The sequence below is a fragment of the Myotis myotis genome, unplaced genomic scaffold, assembly GCF_014108235.1.
Source record: "Myotis myotis isolate mMyoMyo1 unplaced genomic scaffold, mMyoMyo1.p scaffold_m19_p_3, whole genome shotgun sequence".
Classification (NCBI taxonomy): domain Eukaryota; kingdom Metazoa; phylum Chordata; class Mammalia; order Chiroptera; family Vespertilionidae; genus Myotis; species Myotis myotis.
The window spans coordinates 203,294,056-203,316,915 of NW_023416335.1; the positions used below are offsets into that span (position 1 = coordinate 203,294,056).

Below are 22,860 nucleotides of genomic sequence, written 5' to 3' on the forward strand. Positions count from 1 at the left end.
TGGTCCACTCCATCTTTAGGGCTTAGATGCTCTATGCCCCCACCGCCCCCCTTACCATCTTCTTTTTCCTTCTGATGCTCAATGCCCAGAATGCCCAGAGGGCAGTGGGATGGCTGGCCTGGACTAATCTGTGAGCTCTCCCCTCCCAGGAGCTAGATTCGCACAGGGCTCTGCCTGCTGGGGGGCAGAGCCATAGGCCCCGTCTTCCAGGAAATCTTAAGCTTACTACCACGTATTTTCCTTCCTCCCAGAGCCGCCTACCCTGCGATACACCTCACCTAAGAGATGAATGGGTTACAGCAGATGAATATGTAGCCAGCAGCCTCTTCCTACAACCCCTGGTCTATGACAACAGTACATTAGTAGGCCTTCAAATATCCCAAAGTCATACTTAAAAAATAAAGTCAAAAGACTATGAAGCTATGAATTTTGAAAAATGTATAATGACATGTGTCCACCATCATAGTATCATTCTGAATACTTTCACTGCCCTAAAAACCCTCTGTGCTCTGTCTGTTCATTCCTCCTCCCCTCAAACCCCAGGCAACCACTGATCCTTTTACTGTCTCTGTAGTTCTGCCTTTTCCAGACTGTCCTAGAGTTGGAATCATACAGGGGGTGGGGGTGGGTGTAACAGGGGTGGGTGGAGGGCAGGGGCACATGTCTGGGTTTCGGGCTCAATCCCCTGTAGGAGGCAGCCAATCAATGATTCTCTGTCATCGTTGATGCTTCTATCTCTCTCTCCCTCTCCCTTCCTCTCGGAAATTCATAAAAATAAATAAATAAATCTATAATAATAAAAGCATAATATGCTAATTAGACCAGACATCATTCCGGACACAGCCGGGCTGTGAGGGAAACCCGGGTCCCGGGTGCCAGAAGGAAGCTGGTGCCGGGGGAAGGAAGGCCTACTCTTGTATGAATTTTGTGCATCGGGCCTCTAGTAAATAAATAAGCAACAGACTATGAAGGTGGTCCTATTTATGTGCAGATTCTATACTAGAGTTATCTCTCCTCTCCTGGCCTTCCTAAGAGCAGTGTTCACAGGGACTCTGAGACAATACTTTCTTCTTCTTTTAAAAAAATATCTTTTTAAATTGATTTCAGAGAGGAAGGGAGAGGGAGAGAGAGATAGAAACATTAATGATGAGAATCATTGATTGGCTGCCTCCTGCACGCCCCCTACTGGGGATCAAGCCTGCAACCTCGCATGTGCCCTGACCAGGAATCGAACTGTGACCTCCTGGTTCATAGGTTGACACTTAACCACTGAGCCACACTGGCTGGGAGAGACAATACTTTCATATGTACTGATTGTCTTCTAGAATCAACAACCCTATGAAGACAGGGCCTTGGTTTTGTTCTCCACTGTAATCTCAGTGGCCAGAACACTGCCCGGCACATGGGAGGGGCTCATTAACATTGCTTAGTAATTAACAAATTATCAGGCCCTATGCTGGGTCCTGGGGCTCCAACCATGCTTTCTTCTCTCAGGGTCCAGCCCAGAACACGAACACTGACAGTCAGTCAGATGGTGCAGAGAGAGAGTTGTGCTAGGTTCAGAGCTGGCACAAAGGAAGGCAGGGAGCAGGGGCAGGAGGGCAGGGGGTAGGGGGCAGGAGGGCAGGGGGCAGGAAGGCGGAGAGCAGGAGGGCAAGAGGGCAGGAAGGCAGAGGGCAGGAGGGCAGGAGGGCAGGAGGGCAAGAGGGCTGGGGGCAGGAAGGCAGGAGAGCAGAGGGCAGAAGGCAAGAGGGCAGGGAGCAGGAGGGCAAGAGGGCAGGGGGCAGGGGGCAGGATGCTTGGGCAAGACGAGGAAGGTTTTAAAGATGAAGATACTTCAACTGGTTTAGAAGGATGAGCTCCAAAGGTGGGATCTGAGTTCTGTAAAGCACAGGTGGGCTCGGGAGGACCTGGCTTAAGGAGGGGTCACCCTCTGGCCATTTCTGAGAACAGAAGTGGGGGAAAGGAGGCAGCTCCAGTGCCTCTGCTCCCTGGCCCCACCCCATTCTAACTGCCCCTCCTTGGCTCCAGGCAATGGTCCCAGGGACTCGGGCGCCACGGCGGTGCTGGGTTTGGGTGATGGCATTCAAGGGGGCTCCACCTGAAACACCAACTACATCCGAGGGCTGGAAACAGGTGTCCGGGAGTGGCCCCCATGGCTCAGGAGAGGCAATGGTTAAATATTTGGGAATGTCGAGAGCCGGTTATTAAAGCATTGTCAGCATGAAGGTGTCCACTGTAGAAGTATTTACACCCCAGAAATTGGCAACCACTATGACTTAGGGCTGTTCCCCGGCCCAGCAAGCCAGTCGGCCAGCACACCACTGGCTGGAAGACAGCACATGCTGCCTGTTTTTCAATGTTCCATGGAAGGAACTGAAGTGTTGCAACACATGTTTGATTACTTTTTTGTTAAAATAAAAGACATAAAAGCTTGATTTTAAAGCATCCAACCCTCCCCGCCAAAAAAACCCCACACTCAAATGTTTGATGGACATTTACTTGGGCTGCTGGGCAGTTCTTTTCTGTGAAGCCCTCGGAGGAAGGCTTCCCCTTCCACGTGGATTCTCTGGGGGGTCACCCGAGGGTGCAGCGCAACCTGGTTTCCCACGACCGGACTGGGCAGGGACACTCACTGGAACGGAGAGCTGGGTGCTGAGGCTGACACAAGACCACGTTCATCACAGACCCTCTGTGCTCGCCTGGTGGACGTGTGGTAAGTGTTGTCATTAGTTATGGAATAAAGTTACAGCTAACATAATAGTACTCCCCGCCCTCCCCCCTGCAATGTGTTTTCACTGATTTTAGGGAGAGGGAGGGATAGAGATAGAGACATCAATGGTGAGACAGAATCATCGATCGGCTGCCTCCTGCACACCCCTCCCACTGGGGATCGAGCCTGCAACCTGGGCAGGTGACCTGACCGGGAATAGAACCGTGACCTCCTGGTTCCTGGGTCGACACTCAACTACGGAGCCACATCGGTCAAGCAGTACTTTTTTTGCCTATAATTTCCAATTTCATTAGAGAGGAGGGACCGTTCAGAAGTGAGGACCTGCGCCCCTCCTCGGAGTGCCTCTGCTGTATGAGGGAGAACTGTGTGCAGACTTCATGATTTCCGCAGGGAACAAAACCACCATCGTGGGTGGGTGCCGACAGCCTCTGAACCACTCCCATGCCCCTGCAGTCTCCTATCGGTGCCCCGTGAGGGCCAGCAAGCCTGGGCCCTGCTATCGCTCGGCCTCATCCCCGGCCACCAACCCCTCGGCTTCTCTTCCAGTTCCTAGAACTCGCCAAGCTCAAGGCCGCCTCGGGGCCTCTGCAGCTGTTTGTTATTCTCTCTGCCCGCACACCTTTCTGCAGATCCTCACGGAGCCGGATCCTGCTCGTGGCCTCTCCCGACCACCCTGTCCCAAGCAGCCCTTCCACGCCCTCCTCACGCTCTGCGACTCCACCCTGCCGCCTGCCCTGCCTCCTGCTCACGGTCTCGGATGACCCTGTAGTTGTCAATACTCCCCACAATGTGAGCTCTCGAGGGCAGGGGCTTGGCTGTTGGAATCACGACTGTACTTCTAGCTCTTTGCACACAGTAGGTGTTTTGAGAACGATTTTCTGAATGAAGAAACGAACACGTGGATGCCAACCATGGTTTCTTTGGACACAAGAAAGTGGTTTTCAAATTGGACTCCCTGGGGTCCTGAGAGCCCTGGGAGACACCTCGGGGGCACCTTCTTTGGGGGGTGGGCTCGCGCGAGAGACCAGCTGGGTGGGACTCTGGCTCTGCCTTCATCTGCAGCTGCTGCCGACGGACCTGGTGTATACGGTGTACATGGTGTATACCTTGAGCGTTTAGTTCACTGGGCAGAGGGCTCAGAGGCGGCCACAGAGCAAAGCCGGGTCGTTGCTGAGGCACCATCGGGTGGAAGGCTGGGCTCCAGACCTTCAGCCGGATGCGTGGGAGCCGGTGCATGGGGCGCAGGCGGAGGCGGCGTTGCTAGTGAGGGGGGGCAGCAAGAAGAGCAGGGCCACTAAGTTTTCTTTCCAGCTGCCTCCGCTCCCTGCCCCTGAGCCACAGACTACGGATGGGCTGGCGGGCGCTTTCTGCCGAGCCCACATGGGAGCCGCCAGCCCTTTCCGACCACGGCCTGAAACACAGCGTTTGCTCCTACACTCACCGAGAGAGCCACAGTCCCCCCCCTGGGGCCTCTTCCAGGGGGATGCTGTGTTCCCAGCACTCACTTTCAGAACTTGCTCATGTGCTGTTCCGGCCTCTCAGAGGGACAGCCCAGGGGGGCTGTGCTGATAAAATGGCTCCGGGCACGACAGAGTGGGGGGGGGGGGGCGGGGGGATGCCAAAATGAATAGCAGCTTTGTTTATTTGGCGCAGGAACAGGCCAGAGGAGCTATAGCAAAAAAATAAATAAATAAAAGTTCCCCTTCTCTCCGCAAGAATAAACCTCCTCCGGCTGCAGGGCCAGCAGCACAATTTACTTCCCAGAGCAGAACAAAGGCAAGGAGGCCGAGATGGACTTTTGGAGAAGAACGTTATTTATAAAGTAATTATGGGGTGGGCGTGGGATAGGGCTGGAGAATGGGGTAAGATCAAAAGGCACTTGAGAAGCCTAATTGCAGAGCCAAAAATAAAAAGCAGCAACAGACCGAGGCCGGGTCTAGTGATATGTGTGTATACACACACGGAGGCATTTATATACACATCTGTATATACACAGGGCTCCGAAATAGGTCTGGCTCCGCTCTCTGCAGGCTTGTCCTGTGTTTCCTTCCCACAGTGGCGAGAAGATAACCGTATGAATAACACTGCCATTTTCTGAGCGCTCACCATTGCCCGGCTCTGTGCGAAGTGCCACAGGGCACACGATAACAGATATTGCCACCCTGCCCACTCACTTAGCTTCTCTAGGCCTTGGTTTTCCCTTCTGCAAAATGGGGATAATCAGATAACCTACCGCACACAGCTGTTGTGCCAATTAAATAAGACAGCAGCACACATCAAACTCAGAGCACGGCCTGGCTGCTGTGGCTCAGTGGTGAGGGTCAACCTGTGAACCAGGAGGTCACGTTTTTATTTTTGTTTTTAATATATATTTTATTGATCTTTTACAGAGAGGAAGGAAGAGAGGTAGAGAGTCAGAAACATCGATGAGAGAGAAACACCGATCAGCTGCCTCCTGCACACCCCCCACTGGGGATGTGCCCGCAACCAAGGCTCATGCCCTTGACCGGAATCGAGCCTGGGACCCTTCAGTCCACAGGCTGACGCTCTGTCCACTGAGCCAAACCGGCCAGGGCCAGGAGGTCACGTTTTGATTCCCGGTCAGGGCACATGCTGGGCTCGATCCCCAGTAGAGGGGTGGAGGAGGCAGTCAATCACTGATTCTCTCCCATCGTTGATGTTTCTCTCTCTCTCTTCCTCTCTGACATCAATAAAAATATATTAAAACAAAAACGGAGCACAGGGCCTGGCACTCAGATGGGCTGGCGGGCAGTAAGTTTATTGGCAGTAAGTGCTCAATAAACGGCGGGCGGTTCCTGTTGTTTTCCACGGGGACCTCACACTCAAAATGTTCAAAACCGCGATGACCTTTCCCTCAAGCCTATCCGTCTTGATTCCACATTTCAGTGGGTGGCATCATCAGACCCTCAATTTCCTTCCGCCCGACACCCAGTCAGTCCCCAGGTTCCTTCAATTCTGCTTTTCTTATATCTTGACTGCATCCTTATCTCACTCCTCACTGTCTCGGCTCTTGCCTGGGTTCAAGCCCTTATTTCTTCCCTGAACGGCTACAGTTCCTTCCTCATGGGTCCCGGGGACTCCAGACTCCCTCTCTCTTATCTAGAAGACAAAGTCCAAATTCCGGAGTGCAGTTAAAATGCATCTACGGTCTGGCCTTGACCTTTCCCATCTCACTTATTCTTCCAGTTCTCACTCCAGCCCAGAGCCTCGAAACGCTGGCTCTCCCTCAGCCTCACCTGGGGCCACAGAAATGCCGGGGCCTGGGCTCTGCCCCAGGAGGGAGGCCCAGGCGTGTTTGTGGCCTCAGCACAGTGACTACACACACTCAGTACAGTATAACCTCGTTTCTCAAACTGAATTCGTGCCAGAAGGCTGTTCGAGAAGCGATTTGTTCGAAAACGGAATCATTTTTTCCCACTAGAAAGAATGTAAAGTGAATTAATCCATTCCAGACCCCCAAATGATTCCATTTCAACCTTTCTTATATACAGTACATGTCTAATATACGGTTTAATTTATAAACACTTCTTTTCTTAAATTTATCAAACCATCCCCTACTAGCCTTAAAGGAATTTTTTATATATCACTGTCTCCGAAATGCTACCACTGAAATGCTATCACAGGCTAACTGCGTTTCCTTTATCCGAGACACAACAGTTTTCCTACCTATGCAATTGCCTGTGATTGCTGTTTTGTGAGCACTTTCACTCCCTTCGCAACATTAGCACTCTTGCTGGCCTCTTTATGTTTTAACATTGTGCTAATCATCGATTTTGCCAGCAACAAAAGCATTCTCTCCAACTTTGCTCGTTGCCTGCAAGAAGCTTTAAGTTATGCTGAGGTATCAGCATGAAAAGGTTGTCAGGTCGCAAACTTAAGTTTTGGTTCTTAACCAAGACATGTTTTTCTGTGAACAACTTGGTTGAGAACTGAATTGTTTGAGATGGAAGACGCTCGAGAAATGAGGTTTAACCGGTTTTTGTTTTTACAAATGAGTCAATCAATGATTTCCCCTCCATCATGGCTCAGTTGTACCTGGACTCCCTTCTCAGCTCTTATCTTTCTGTTGAGTTTACCTCCTGCTGCTTTGATTGAAGTCAGTTGTCTACATGATCTTCTTCTACCACCTCTCCCCTCCCCTCCCCCAGCCTTACTTCCCACCACTCTTCATCAAAAGCACTCACCCCAGCCCCTCTGGCCATCTGCCTGCTCCTGGACTGCACAGAGGTGGCTCCTGCCCCAGGGCCTTTGTGCGTGCTGTCCCCTCTGCTGCCATGCTCTTCCTCCTCTGTCCACATGGCGTGCCCTCTCCTTCCTTCGCATGTCACCTCACAGAAAGGCTTCCCTGGTCACACCCCTGTCCCGTTCTGTCCCTTTTACCCTGCTTCTTTGGTCTTCTCATCACATGACATATCACAGCTTTTATCGTCCGCTTCCCCCATAGGAAGCAAGCCCCCTGAGGACAGAGACTTCGGTGTTCAGTGTTATAGCTCCCGTGTTAGCACAGTGCCTGGCGTGTAGAACGCGCTCAGTAAGCATTTCTTGAACAAATGAGTGAATGGACATGCTTCGCTTTCGGGTGAACCAGTATTTTTCAAACTGCGGGATTGAAATGAGTCATCAAATCAATTTAATGGGTCAGAGCCAACATTTAAAAAATGGAATAGAATGCAGCAGATTATATCTAAGCACCTGGCACATAGGAAGGACAAGTGTTCTTTCAATTTATCTACCTACCTACCTACAGTCTGGGAATCAGGTGACAGTCAAAATGTATTACTTATTGTGGTTTGCTATACAAATGCTTGGAAAGCGTTGCGTGTACAATGGTAAATATTTTAGGCTTTGAAAGCCATAATGACGATTCAACTCTGACCTTTCATTGGGAAGGGCTGTATTACAATAAAACTTTATTAATGAAACCAGGCCGGGGGCTGGATTGGGCCTTGGGTGTTAGCTTGCCAAGCCCTGCAGTGGACTGCAGTATGGCACGAGCCTGGGTCTTCAGCGTGTAAGCTCTCTGCAGTCGGGAGCCATGCCTTTTTCATCTTGGGATCTTAACCAAGAGTCCTCCATCCAGGGTCTAGCCCCCACCTTGCACAGAACCAATGCTCATAAGTATTTGCCAAAATATTCCATCAACAGTTACTGAGTCCCTAACTCGGAGCAGCTGGGCACCAAATCCATCCATGTTTGTTGAGTGAACACAAGAGCCCTGGCCTGAAGTTCTCAATAGCCGTGGCCCCTCCTCCAGTCCTTCCGAGCTCAGAGGAGGTCCTCGCCAGGCTGCCAGGACAGGAAGTGGTGGGAGTGACAGGAACCCCGGAGGGGCTGGTGCACTGTTTGGGGAACGGCCTGATTATCCCGCTTATCAGCTGCTGGTTCCTTTCCTTTGCTCTTCCCTTTAATAAATCACCTGCAGTGGCGAGCGAGCACCCGCCCGGGTCGCTGCGTCTTTTGCCCACGTGTTTGTGGCGTTGCAGTGTGACCGTGAGACTGAATGGAAGGGAAGGGCGGCTCCTGGCAAGTGTCAGCTCTGAAAGCAACACGTCGGCTGCCCAGGCGCCGGCGCCTCGCCTCGTGCAGTGCAGGGTGCCGGCCTCTGGCCTCCACCCGGAGGGGCGGTGGCATCCGTGGGTGCAGCTCGTGCACCCAGTGAGCTTACAATCCAGCAGGGCGGGTGCAGACGATGAGAGGACGCAGAACAGGGGTCTGCAAACTTCGACCTGCGGGTGCATGATGGTTTTTGTGCAGCCCATGAGTTAAGAATCACGGTGAAATGGTTGGGAAAAAATAACAAAAGGATGATGTTCCACGACATGTGAACATAATATGTAGTTTAGATTTCAGTGTCCATAAATAAAGCTGCCTCATTCATTCACGTGTCCTCCAGGGCTGCTTTCACACTGCGATGGAGAGTCGAATGGTGACAACAGAGACGACACAGCCTGTGCCGGGAGCCGGTCCATGCTTGCTGTTTCAAGGGACCTGGCATATATGGCATATTGTTCTTAATATGTTTGCTCATCTTCTTGGCACTATGTGTTTTAACCAAGGTCTCTGAGAAAGGTTGTTTCCCCAGGTAAGGATTTTCCCCTGAAGTTAGGGAGGGAATAAAACCTCTTAACTAAGTGCCAGGCGGGTAATTAATCACTGTAACTATGAACAATCATGCTTAAGCTACATAATCTTTACTCCCTGGAATGGAGATAAGAAACGCCCTAACCTTTGTAATAGAGATTAATAGGATTGAATCAACTGGTATAAATACAGATGTAATAAGACAGCAAGAGTCAGAACTTAGAATACAGAGCTTAGAACACAGAACTAAGAAGACAGAACCTACACAGAACCTACAGACAGAAGAACTTCGCTGGAGAGAACATGGCAAAAGATCCTGGACTGAACCTGACTACAGAAATTGGCAAGAGAACCTGACTAGAACCTGGTGACTGAACCTGGCTGGAGAACCTGGACAGAACCTGGCTGGAGAACCTAGCGAGGGAACATGGCTACAGAACCTGGCTGGAGAACCTGGAGAACCTAGCAAGAGAACATGGACTCAGAACCTGGCTGGAGGTCCTAACCAGAACTTCGCTGGAGATCCAGACCAGAACTTGGCTGGAGATCCTGGCTAGAGATCCTGGATAGGCTGCTGATCAACTGAATGCTGTCTCCGTGTCATTCCTTCTTCGCCAACTCCGTCCACACCTTTGGGGACCCCTGGACCTGCTGGGGTTGGACCCCGGCAAGCCTGAAAGCCTAGAAGAGTTACCATCCGACTGTATAGAGAGAGAGTGCTGACCCCCCCCCAGCATGAGCAGCACACGGAGCTCAGGCCCTGACAGTCAGGAGCTACATCGCCTGGTCTGTCACCCAGAGCCTCCCAGGCGCCCTTGCTGCTGTTCCCTCATCCCTCAGGGAGCCTTCGAGCCCCCAAGCCCTGCTCTTCAGCTGTGTGCAGCCTCCTCCGTTCACCCCACTGAATCCTCTAAAAACAACCATCTTAGGAGTCAGTGTCCTGACGCGAAAAAGCCTGAAGCGCGCTCACTGTCCACCGCACTCTCCCTGGTGTCTTCCCTCCTCCCCGTTGGAGGACTGGGTGCAGGTGTGCAGGCTTCTTCGCCTGGAGGCAAGGAGTCGCGCAAGAGACAGGTCTACCAATGGTGCCTCGTTTGCCTGGATGGAGGCTTAGAAGAGGCTGCTGACAACTGTGTTTAAGACCTCTGCGCAGCCTATCCCGAATCACATGCACATGTACACACACGCAAACATGCACGCACGCACACGCCCACCAAAATGTAATAAGCCCACTGTGTCTCTGGCTTCCCCCCACAGATACCCCGCCTCTGCCACCTGTCAGCAGCGATGCCAGCTGCGCCCACGCGGAGCTGTTTCCAAGAAGCTAGAGACATGGCTGCTCTCCCTCCAGGAAGCAGGTGGCCTCTGCCTGTCTCAGGACGCCGCTTTTCTGGCTGGCCGGTAGCAAGAACGGCTGCGCCTGCACACTTTGGCCAAGAAAGGCCTCTGTGGACATGCAGGCTGCTCCAAACAGGCCGGCGGGACTCCCTGCGGGCTGCCCTCCTCTGGCTGGGGTGCCAGGACCAGTGCAAAGAGCATGCAGCCTGCACAGACGCCATTGTGTGACTTTGTGCAAATCATTCGTCTCCTTGGTCTCTGCTTATCTCCTCTGTTAAATGGGTCTCATGATACCAATACCCACCTCTCAGGACTGCTGGGGCCTGGCCGGGCTTCCCATGTGGGTGTAGTTTGTAAATGGTACACGAGGGTCTCATGCTGGGGGAAGAGGAGCTGGTAGTCAAGCTGGGAACTGCAGGGAGTGCTGCCCACCCCACAGGCGATGCGCACCCTCTCCTCCTTATGAGGGGCTCCTGAGGGATGGCTTCTCCGGCCCTTGTTGCATACAATGCAAGGGTGGGTCAGCCAGGAAAACGGAGAAGAGAAGAAGGAAATGGTGCTGCTCCTCCATGTTTGCAGGCTCACAACATCCTGTTTTCCTGTGGGTGCTGTGGGGTCTGTGTTCACAGAGCAGGTAGTGTATTCCTTCCAGGGGAGTCTGCCAGGTGGAGTCTGTCCTCCTTGACAACATGCATCTTAGGAGGCAGGGCTGCACGCTGTCTTTGAACACAGTGCGGGGTGCTACTCTTTCTCGTCCTCTCATTCGCTGGCATGAATGCTCTTCGTCTTGGCTTCGGGCCTGGGGTACGGCCAGTTCACCAAACAAGAGCCCTTCATATGCAAAGGTCACGCTGGCCTCCAAGGTACTGACAAGTTTCGGGGGTGGAGCCCTGCAAAATTCTTTAGATATCAACCCTCCATTCAGTTGGCTGGTCGCCTTAGAACGGGAAGCAATGATTCCACCAGGGCATTCCCAGAGGTCCCAGGCCCAGGAAGAGAAGGGCCAAAGGACCTGCTGATCTCGGTTCGAGTCCCCTTTCCACCACTTACCTGTGACCTTGGGCAAAATAACCCTCGGAGGGTTAGAGGTGTGGAGGGTGCGCATCCTGGTGCAGGGGTGCTCAGGACTCGTTAATGCCCTCCCGCTATTCCTGTTGCTCCACATCCCAACCAACAACTGGTGTTGTCAATCCTAATGACTGACAACATTCTAGTGGATTTGCAGTGATAGTTCATTGTGTTTTTTTTGCTTTTGTTTTTGTTAATCCTCACCCGAGGATATTTCGGCCCCCCCCCCCAGTATTTTTTTAGAGGGAGTGGAAGGGAGGGGATGAAACACACACAGAGAGAAACACCAATATGAGAGAGACACGTTGACTGATTGCCTCCCACGTGTGCCCCAACCGGGATGGGGGAGTGAGCCTGCAACTGAGATACCTGCCCGTGACCGGCCAGAATTAAACCTGGGACCCTTCAGTCCGAAGGCCAACGCTCTATCCACTGAGCCAAACCAGCCAGGCCCCCACTCTATTCCTTTGTCCATCCCACCTCATCTGAATTGCATTATCCTGGAGAAGTCAAGGAATTTTCTCAAGATCACGGTGATGACAAACGACAGAGTTCGGATCAGAACCCAGGGAGGCCCAAGCCCAAAGCCTGTCCTCTTCGCTTACCCACCCATCTCACATTCACATGGAACTTCATCCTTGTTAAGGCATGCTTACTCACTAGCTGCTCCTAGTCACCGGGTGAGGAGAGGCATGCATATTTGATACACTTGACCCACTGCACTCATGATTAAATGACTTGCCCAGGTCGATACCACTGGCCCCATGGAGCCTGGGGCTGGCAGGAGGGCCCAGGTTTCTGAACCCAGACCAACGCTCTTGCCAGTGAACCTAGGTTGGCACAAGGATGTGGGAACTGGCAGAGGAAGTACCACTAGTAATCAGCCTTAAACTAAGAGATCTTAGCCTTAAACCCTTGTAAGAGAAATGAGTTACCCGTCCAGGTGATCTGCCTTCAATGTGACAAACACAGGCAAACCAGAGTCAAACAACGGCTGTTTCAGTTTGCTTCTGTCTGTGCTCACATCCATGGCGTTTTGTCATCAAAGGAAGACCTTTAGGATTCTCTACAGAATGTGTGTGATGCACATATACACACACACAGGTACTGGGAACGAAAGAGGGGGTGTGCACAAGTACAGTGACCAGAAGTAACCTCACAGGGTGATCTGGTCACTAATTCCTAACTGGGCAGGGCAGGTGGATAGTCATGCCCCAGGCCTATAAGCTCATAAAAGGTTTAACCAAGCCCCACCTAGTGTTCTAGTGCAGGGGTGGGCAACCTTTTTGTGAGTGCGTGCCAAAACCAGCAAAATCTCTGACTCAAAATTCTTTTGCGTGCCAACCCTAATTTTTTGAGAACATGTTACGCCTACTTGATAACTCTTAAGGTGTATGTATGTGAAGAACCTTGAAGAAATAGTAAAATTCATTCGAGCGGCAAAAACACAGTATATGATGAAAAATACATTTATTTTTTAATGTATACATGTACACTGACAGTCCGACAGAAACCTTTATGACTCCGTTTGATATTATCAGTGGGACTTTTGCTGCTGCATCACTGATGACAGAGAGTTTACATCAGGTTTGTATTTCGTGACCTTGCAAGAGCTACTACTTTCATACATCCATCAGGCTACTCCTATTATGAGACTTAACAAAATTTATCACTGAGAACAAAAATTCACAAGCGTATGTGGATGAAACCAAAACACTGGTCAGATCTAGGAAGGCAGGGAGAGTTAAGGCAGAGGCATAGAAATTGCTCTTCCCCTCTCTCGTCAATCCATGTCTATGGTCTTTAAGATAACTTGTTATGTAAAACTATTTATTTATCTAAGATGCACCTACACTGAATTTATCTGCAAAATAAAAAAGTCGATATTAAGAAAAAAATTGTAAATGGAAGATTATAAGAGAGGGTTTCACGTGCCAGCAAAAGTTACTGGCGTTCCATGTTTGGCACGTGTGCCAGGGGTTGCCCACCCCTAGTGTATCTAGGTTAGTGCACCTGAGAAATCCCAGAAGTAATTCTCCTTCAGATCCCTCCAAGGAGGAGTCTGATCCCCGCCTCACTTTCTCCCATCTTCCTGTGATCTTCCTTACTTTCCCTCCTGTACTCCACATGCATAAGAGACAATGCAAACTGTCATTCCCCGAAGTATTTGAGATCTTGCTTCCTGAACTTGGCACCGGTCTGGCTCAAAATACTCTCAACAATAAAGATTTAAGAAAAATTCTCTACAGGTTTGGGTGTTTCTTATGTCAACGCTACAAACAGCACACAGCACACACACACACACACACACACACACACACACACAGCTGATTCAGCAAACACCGAATTAATGAACACTGAACCATTGCTCCTAAGGGAACGACAGGGTTAGGTTCCTTTAAGCCTCTGGTCACAACATTTTCACCAACCGGTCAATACATTGCTTTAGTTTGTGTTTCTGTTTGAAGACTATATTCCATATATACTATTTCTGTTTGGAAACAGTTTAATATATGTTGTTGATTCGATAACATTGAACTCATAGCCAAAGGTGCTGGAACTCATGCCTGAGCGAAGCTTATCTAACATACATTTCCTCAGTCAGGCCCATCACAGCCTCCTTGCCTGTGGGAACACGAATGGGGGGGGGGGCATTTTACACGATGAAACCACCAACAAGAAAGCACAAGAATGTGCAAGTGTGGCCCTAACAGACTGAGAGGAGGACCCTTGCTCACGGTTGGGGGCGGGAACCAGAAGGCGGCACAGGCCCCCCTGTTGGCGCTCAGGAACGAGGCGTATTAGGCGGCTCAGATGCTTTGCTGCTGTAACAGTCATGAGTGACGGTGAAGAGCTATGAGAACTGGTTTGAGGGAGACACAGACCTCTGAGCGAGGAGGTGAGTTTGTAAATACGAAATCCCTGTGCTGGAATCCCGAGAAGGGACACAGGGCTTAACATTTTCATGAAGGCGCCAAGGACTGACAGGTCCCCTCTGGAGGGCCCGTTTGGCTCACGAGAAGCAGAGGGACAATGAGGACAGTGGTGATCTAAGGGAGGTGGGAGATGAGAGGGAGTCAGTGGCGTGGGCGTGGCCCCTCGCTCTCCTCCTTCCATTTGGCAGGACCTTGACCCCGACCCTCTCTGGAGCATGTTGCCCACCAGAGCCTCCTTGGCTGAGCGGCAGACAGAGTGGCTCTCCCCTCTGGCGGTCTCCCAGATGCTGGGGACGCTGTGCTTTCTTAACCGCTCCCCAGGGCTCCATTCCTCCGCTGGCTCATTTTCTAGCCCTCCCTCTCCATTACCATGTCATTGGGCCACCCACTCCCACTGAAAATGCGGCTGTGCCAGGAAAGCTCCTGAGTGAGTCAGCCGGCCACTCGGAGCTGATGACAGCAGCGGCCCCGGCCAAGCAGGGGTGTGGGAGACGCTCGGGCTGGTGGGAACATCGTGTGTAGGAGCTGCCACCTCAACCTCCCAGAAGAGACAGGCTGTCTGCAGGGGCGACTCAATCCCGTCAGTCACCACTCCAGGCTCCTTTGAGAAGGACAGCAAACCCCGTGCATGCAGGGAAAGTGTTAGGCTACCTGGGTGGGGGCTTATTAAGCTGTGATCATGAATATGCCTTTCACCTCTCTCAGCTCTGGTGCTGGAGCCAGACTGCCTGTACCCCAACTCTGCCACTTACTCCCCATGCCTCAGTTTCCTCATCTGTAAAATGGGGATTCCAATAGTATCTTTCTCATGGGGTGGTTATGAGGATTGCACCTAATGACTGGATATATATATAAAGCACTTAGGACAATGCCTGCATTGAGTAAATTCTAGAGAGCACTAGGTTTTATTATTATTGTGCTTATTATTATTATTATTATTATTATTATTATTATTGGGCCAAATAATCTCAAGGGTCTTTCCCTTCCTGAATTGTTTTTGGAGACACTTCCCTATTGTGTGGCCTTGGGTAAGACCCTTCTCTCTGGGCCTTAGGTTTTTATCTTCCAGGTGAGATGCTGGGCTCAAACCCTGAAAGTCTGAAATAAGGATAAGGGGGCCCCCAGGGGGCGGTCAGTTTGTTATTACCCTCCCTCCTGCGGGCACTGCTGAGATAAGCAGTCAAGCAATCAGAATATTTATTCCTGTAGCGGAATTTTAAATGCCCATTCACTGAGCATTTACCAGGCACCTCCCTAAACTTTGGGAGATTCTTGTCTCCAAATTAGAGAGGAGGAAATTGAGGCACAGAGAGATGAAGCAATTTGCCTCAGGACACACAACCAGCAAAAGGTAAACCCGCTTTTAAACCAAAAAACCTGACTGTAGAGTCTCCAGACTTGACCCCCACACTCTGCTGAAAGTTGGCCTTGAACTTAGTTTCTGATCCTTTGATGGTAACATGATCTTATGCCATTCATTTCAATGGACTGCTTGTAGTATTGATTGAAACAGTGGATTCTTTAAGATAATGCAGGAATCATCTCCATGATGTCTAACCTTTGAGAGGGTCACAGGCCCCTGTGAAAAGCTGAAAAAGGTTATGAACCCTCTTCCCCCCCCAAAAAGGTTCACACCACATACACAGGTTTGTCTCAGTGTCAGGGGGCTCAAACATCTCAGGCTGAGAATCTCACACGATGCTTACACTCTCTTGAAATTCTCCGTAAGTTTTCATCTTTGCTAAACTCTGCACTGATGAGAACTTCCGACCTAAAAGGCCGTCCATTCCATTAAGGCTCACCTCTGATGGCTAGGAAGTTGCTCCTTTAACACAACTGACATTCCATTCACCCTGACTTTGCTCTCTGCTTTGCTGGCTAGATGCTACATAGAATCAGTCCAATCTATCTCTCCACGACAATCCTCCGTGTTTCTGCAGATGCTGGCCACACGGTCTCTAGCCCTTCCAGGCCAGATGCTTCTTCCCTTCTGCTCAGTTCAAATTTCCCTGAACTTGCTCATTAATCAATGGCTCTCAAACACCTAGCGCAGCCCAGAACCCATAGTCTTCTGGCCACTGACTGACCAGGGCATGTCCTGGATCTCAGATTTCCATGAATATACCCCAAGAGTGGGTGACATTCTTAAAAATCGTATTTTACTTAAAAATATAACATAGACTAAGCACTGCACAGTACAGGAGCAACAGTTCAATGAGCTATCACAAAGCAAACATCCACATAACACCCAAGTCAAGAGCTGGACCACCGCCCTCCTCTGCCTCACCTTTCCCTCTCCCATGGAGATAATGTCTACACTTTTATGGTAACAATGTTCTTGCTTTTAAAAAAGTTTTATTAACCAAGTATGCATCCCACTTTAACACTAGAGTTTAATTTCCCTATAACTATAGTTGTAGTTCATTCATCTTCATGGTGGGGCATTTTCCATGTGTCTGAATATAATGTAATTGATGCATCTATTCTATTATTAATGCACACAGACTATGTCTGGGTTTTGGCAGCTGTGAACAAGCTGCCGTAACCACTGGTGTACACACGTAGGCATCCAGGCTGGGCATACCTGAAGGAGCTTCTGTGTGACTTCAGCTTGTGGATAATATCAAGCTGTATTCCAAAGCAGGTGTACAGTTCACACTTTCACTAGGTGTGCGAATGTGTTCTAACTGCTCCATGTCATTGCCAACACTTAATATTATTATCCTTTCTAACTTTACTGATTCTGGTGGTTGTATAGTAGCATCTTATTGGGGGTTTTAATTTGCATTTCCCTAATGAGTCATGAGATTGAGCCCGTGTTCATCTATTTATTGGGTACTTATGGAGTAGAGGTTTCGGCCATTCCTTACTCATCTGACTCACACTGAAGTGGTAGCCAAATGAAATAGTCTCTGACAGATAATGTTGCTTAGTCATACCTCCCTGATGGACTTCAGTTGGGTTTTGGGCCCCAGAGCAGGTCTGAATATTCTTAATAATAATGGCAGCTAATATTTATCGAGAGCCCACTGGGTTCCAGGCACTGAGCTTGATATTCATCACAAGCTTATGAGCTCGATACGATTATCTTCACTTTACATAAGAAGAGACTAAGATGGGGAGGCTAAGCAATTTCCCTAAGGTGTCACAACTAGTAGGCGGAGTAACCTAGATTCAAGTCAAGCCCTTTGCAACTACAACATAAGGCCTCCAAAGACGGAAGCATGTAACTAGATTACATTTTTTAAAGGTTAAAAACTGAGTAACAAAATGAAAATATAACTCTCAAATGGAGAAAAATAGTTGCAAACTATGACCAAGGATGAATGTGTTTAATATGCAAAGAGTTTTTACAAATTAATAAAAGGACAAGTATCTCGATAAAGAAATGGTCAAAGGTTTCTGAGGTCAGGTAAGTCTGGGAAATTCTGCTCACGTTTCCATGTTCTTTCATCCCTACAATGTATATAAACAAAATTCATGACTCTGAGAAGTTCTGCAATAAGATTTATTTGAACACAGAGTTCTTCAAACCTATAATTATAATTCTTGGGGACAGACTTTGAAGCATGTTGAACTCTATAATAATGACTGCCTCCTCTGGTTTACAGTCTGGTAAAACTTTCAACAAAGAAAAAAGGAAACGGAATTAGTCTTGTCCAGGGTTTCTCAGCCTTGACACTGCTGACATTTTGGGTTGTATAATTTTCTGTTTTTTTTTTTTTTGTGGGGGGGAGGGGGGATGTCTCAGGCATTGGAGGATGTTCAGCAGCATCCTTGGCCTCCACCTGATAGATGCCAGATGCCAGTAGAACCTCTCCCACTCCTCGCTGTGACAACCCAAATTGTGTATAGACATGTCCAAATGCCGCCGGGGGGTGGGGTGGGGGGGCAGAACCATCCTCTGCTCAGGTGAACCACTGGTCTAGTTGGACTTATTTCTGAAGAACTCCTGGTGTTCCCCACGATTACCTCCTACCTAAGTGCTCCCCCAACTGCACAGTGTTTGATTTCTGTGCCTTGTGACACCTATCGCGCTTGTTTTAATACAAGAGGGTATTCATTCTTCAAGTCGTTCTTCTTTATTGGAATCCCTTACATTTCCAGGCACACAAACCACCCACATTTCCCCTGAGGTAGAAGTTTTTTCCATCCCTCCACCCCCTAGGGTGAATTAAGCTCCTTCCTTCAAGCTACACTAAAATCTTCTTCCGTCAATCCCCATACGGCCCTCGCAGCCTTCTCCCAGACCTCCAACACACATTACACTTAATTCTTTATGTGACTGTCGCCCCAATTCAGTGAGAGCAGAGTCCGGGTCCTAATTCATCCTCTGATTCTTGGCACAGAGCAGGCCCCAATCAACACATAGGAACAGAGGAGAAATGTGACGGATGGCTCAGTGATCGCATGCACAGGGCTCTAGGTGGGCTCCCAGCAACACTGAGTTCATGCTCAGCTTCTGCCCGTTTCTCCTAAGAAAGTGCTCTGCTGGGCTCCAGGCAATCTCCCTTCTTGAGAGGAGCTGGGAGTACCATGGAAGGTAGCAATTTTGTTTTTCTCTCTCGTGGCCACGAGTATGACATCATCTGCTTGGTCGGCGCGTCCAGAGTGTTTCTGACAGTTTTCTCATCCCGAACAGCAGGAGGAAGCCCTCGCCTCAGCGTTCCTTAAACCTCAGGTCATTCTGGTTGGTGATGTTTTCCGTCCTTGGAGACGTGTCCTCCTTTCCATGTTTTCCGAGTCCCTTTTGGGCCTGAGTTTCTCAGAGGCACCCCCTCCACCCCCCTGCACTGGGTCAGCCTCTTTAAGTATTTTCTTCCTTTTATTTCCTGTCTGGGATGATTTTAAGCTTTAGGAACAGAATTTAATTCTTGGGAACCCTCTAATCTATATTATAAAAGGCCAGTGGCTGTAACGCCGTAACGCTGGAACGACCAAACGACTGTCACCAGGAGGTACATAGAGCATCTCTTGGTCCCTCCCCCGGCCCGTAAGCAGTGGCTCTTGCGGCAGGCGGGGCGGGGTGCGAGCTACAAGTGGTGGAGGGCAGGGTACGAGCTATGAGTGGCGATGGGCGGGGTGGCCAGCTGAAGCAGGTGGAAGCAAGCTACTCATGCACGATTTCGTGCGCGCTGGGCCTCTAGTGTTACAAGAATTGTCCAACATGGTGGCAGCGGGTGGAAAGAACAGGACGAGCTGGAGAGACATTAATAACGGGCAAGTAAGGACTTGATGACCATTTGAACATGGAGGAGGAGAGGTGATGACTCCCAGGGACAATAGGAGGACTGGCGATTTCTGCTCTAGATACGCTCACGGGAGGAGGAGGGAGACAAGAAGGGGGAGCAGGGTGTCTGAGAAGATCACGGGCATGGTCTGCAATGTCTAGAGCAGTGGTCGGCAGACTGCGGCCCCTTGAGTGTGGCTCTTCCACAAAATGCCATGTGCGGGTGCACACGTACAATGCGATTAAAACTTCGTGGCCACACTCAAGGGGCCAAAGAGCCGCATGTGGCTCGCGAGCCGCAGTTTGCCAACTACTGGTATGGAGTCTGAGGTTTCCATGGGAGACATGATGGAGATACTGAGGGGGGAGCTGGATATGAGTCTGGTGCTCTGGATAGGAAGTGTGATTGGGGGCTGGCTGTTGGCGTGTAGATGCCGCTGAGGGTGAAAGAGTAGATGAGTGCTCAGATAGTGCCTGGTGATGGAATAAACGGCGAGGAATGGAGCAGGAAGAAAGGTCCTTGGAGGACACAGAAGCCGTGGTCAGGGAGAGAAGAGGAGAGCCGGGAGTTCCCTGGAGGAAGGGCTGCAGGACAGAAGGGAGGCGGCAGATTTAAATGACACAGAGAGCTCGATTCAGAAATTCCCGTTGGGTTAGGTTATTGAGGACCAGGGGGAGGGCAGCCTCAGCAGAATTGCCGGGTTGGGAGGAGAGGCCGTGGGAACAGACACAGGGATGCATCAAAACGGGTCCACTCATCCATCCAGTCCACCAACAACCGGAGGGGCCACTGTGCACCAGGGGCCCTTACAGGACACAGAGGTGGGGTGAACAGGCAGAGCCCCGCCTGCACGGTGTGTACTTTCTAGGGAGAGGTAGCATGGAGGGAGAGTCAGTTAAAAGATGATTATTGGAATGGTCATCATTCCACAGATGAGGAGGCAAGGGAAGTTATTTGGGAACTGGCTCAAGTTCAGGACATCAGAGCTGGGGTCGTGGCCTGACCTGCTGGGCTCTGTCTTTGCTGTCTGAAGGGGATGGAGTTTAGGTGGGAAGCGATGATGCAGAAGGAACACAGGGTGGGGAAGAACAAAGGTGTAAGGTGCAGGATTATTTGTGGCTGGGTGGGCCTTCTCAGAGCAAGGTTGCTACTGACTCCTGCTGTCCTTGACCTAGGACCCCTGCACTGGACCTGGTGCTTGGGCTCCAGTCCCTTCAACAGGGATGGCAGGCGCTGAGACCTACATGTTCTCACGTGGTTCTATTGGTGCCAGAAGTTTGAGAGGCGGCCTGTGGTAGCCACTCCCCACCACTTCCCCACACTCCCGCCCCCTTACTGAGGAGTAAATCTCCATTTCCTGTGGAGACCCTGATCAGTCTGGCTTGAGTGGGGCTGAATACATCTCCATATACACTTATTCAGGGTGGGCACAGGAACCCAAGCAAGGCTGATCAATGCCCCTCCATAAGATCAGACATAGAGATGCTTAGGGACCAGGTGGGCCACCTGTAGCCATGCCGACTGTCGGAAGAACGCACCAAGTAGAGATGAGCAGAGTCAAGAGAGAGGAGACTGAGTTCTGTCAGTATCATTGGAGTTCCTGAATCCAGCTCTGTCCTACTCTATCAAGAACTATTCTAGACTTCCCGATGGCTTGGACCAGTGAATTACCTCTCCCCAAATTCTGTTTCTAAATTTGCAACGAAAAGGATCAGACCAGTTATGTCAGCTGCGACGGCGTAAAATATATCATCTACTTTCACAGAAGCTGACTGGCTCCAGGGACTTCCTCCATGGAGCCTGATGTATTAGCCACTTTCTAGATGTTAGCCTTGCAGTGACAAAGCCACGAGCTTACAGCCAGCCACGGCACAGATGACGACAGGTACAAAAGAATCACCATTTACAAGATGCTTTACATTCATTACCCTGAAGCCACAATCATAGGAGACAATTAGCTAGCAGTTTCAGCGTGGTTTCTGCGAGTCCAGACAGAGCTGGAGAGAGGTTCCCAGGTCCGGGAGCTCAGAGGAAGGGGGCTGGGCAGGAGGGGGGAGTGCACTTTGAGGGTGGTGGGGGATGGACAGAGAGGGGAACAGGGTGTCTGTGGTGTCTGTATGAGCATGAACATGAGTGTGAGAGCCGCTTCTCATACCTTTCCCATTCCGGCGTGGGCATGTCCCAGCTTGACCACCACGGGGAAGTGAGGGGCTGTGAGCTGGAAGAGACAAGAGGAAATCACTCATTAGCATCTCAGAGCATCTCCACCAAGGCTCTGGGCGCGGCCTGTGCTGCAGAAACGCTCAGTCACCTGACACCCCCAGGAATCCCCAATAGGATGCCTTGACAGGTGGTCATCCTGCCAAGGCTCAAATGCCCTAAATGCCGACACTTCTGGCTTCCAAAGGAAGCTCCAGCCCTTAAAACCTGTCTGCCCAGGGCATCCACCAATCAGAGAGATGGCAGAAGGAAGTAAACTGACCAGTTTCACATCCTGGCTTGTGTGATCCCTGACAAGCTGCTACATGGATCTGTGCCTCAGTTTCCTTGTCAATGAAATGGGGGTGATGAGTACCCATCCCACAGGGTTGCTGTGAGAATTAAGTGAGTTACAGCATGGGAAGCACTTACGTTGTAAGTACCCAATGAATGGCAGCTCCGTTATTCCTGTTACAGTTCTGCCTTAGGTTATTTCCCCAACAACCTTCAAATACCTGGAAATTCTCATTCCCTCTCCCAAGCCCTCTCCAGGCCACCCTGAGAGGTTTCAAGGCCATGGGCCCACGCCCACCAGGGGCACATGCATTTATTGGTCACACTGTGCGTGCAGGGCACAGTGCTGAGCAAGGGCCGGTGTGACCTCCAACTGGCCTCGCTGGTCCCCTGTTGCATCCCCAGCTTCCAGAACACTGCCGGCCCAGGAAAGGCCCCTGACACGGAATCTGGGTGTCGGGGAGAAGGAAGAGGCAATTTGGGGCCAGATTATTGGGGGTCATCAAAGCTGAAGGGAGGGGTACACGTGGCTTGGATGGACCTTGGGGAAGTTGCTCAGTCTGGGGACAGGAAAGCGACCTGCCAGCTGCAGGATGAACTGTATCAGGAGAGACCGAAGGGCCAGGCACCGACGTGGACTTGATTAAAACTGACAGGAAGTGCCACTGCTTGGGCCTGGACTGGGGCAGGGACAGTGAAACGTTTTAAAATGGAAATAACAGTTTCAAATGACCATAGAAATTCAGGAAGGGGATTGTTCACAACCTCATCACCTAATCAAATCAATGTATTGGTCCACACGACTTCAGAATCCTCGTTTATAGGTCTAATTACAAAATGGGATACTCTGCAATAATATTAGAGATAGAATTTTACACCTGTCTCCTCATTTAACATTACGCATTAAGCTTTTCCCTATTTTTGCCACCATCTCCAACCCGCCCCCCCGGCCTCCCCC

The 22,860-nt window shown here is 50.4% G+C and overlaps 1 protein-coding gene across 2 annotated transcripts in view; it reads right to left on the reverse strand.

Moving 5' to 3' along the window:
• The window catches only part of SYN3 (synapsin III), a 388,952-nt gene that overhangs the window by 41,358 nt on the left and 324,734 nt on the right, over nt 1-22,860 (reverse strand). For both annotated transcript variants that reach the window (XM_036297700.1, XM_036297699.1), the window contains exon 7: nt 21,565-21,627. In XM_036297700.1, coding sequence (XP_036153593.1) covers nt 21,565-21,627 — 63 coding nt within the window. The remainder of the gene's footprint in view (nt 1-21,564; nt 21,628-22,860) is intronic.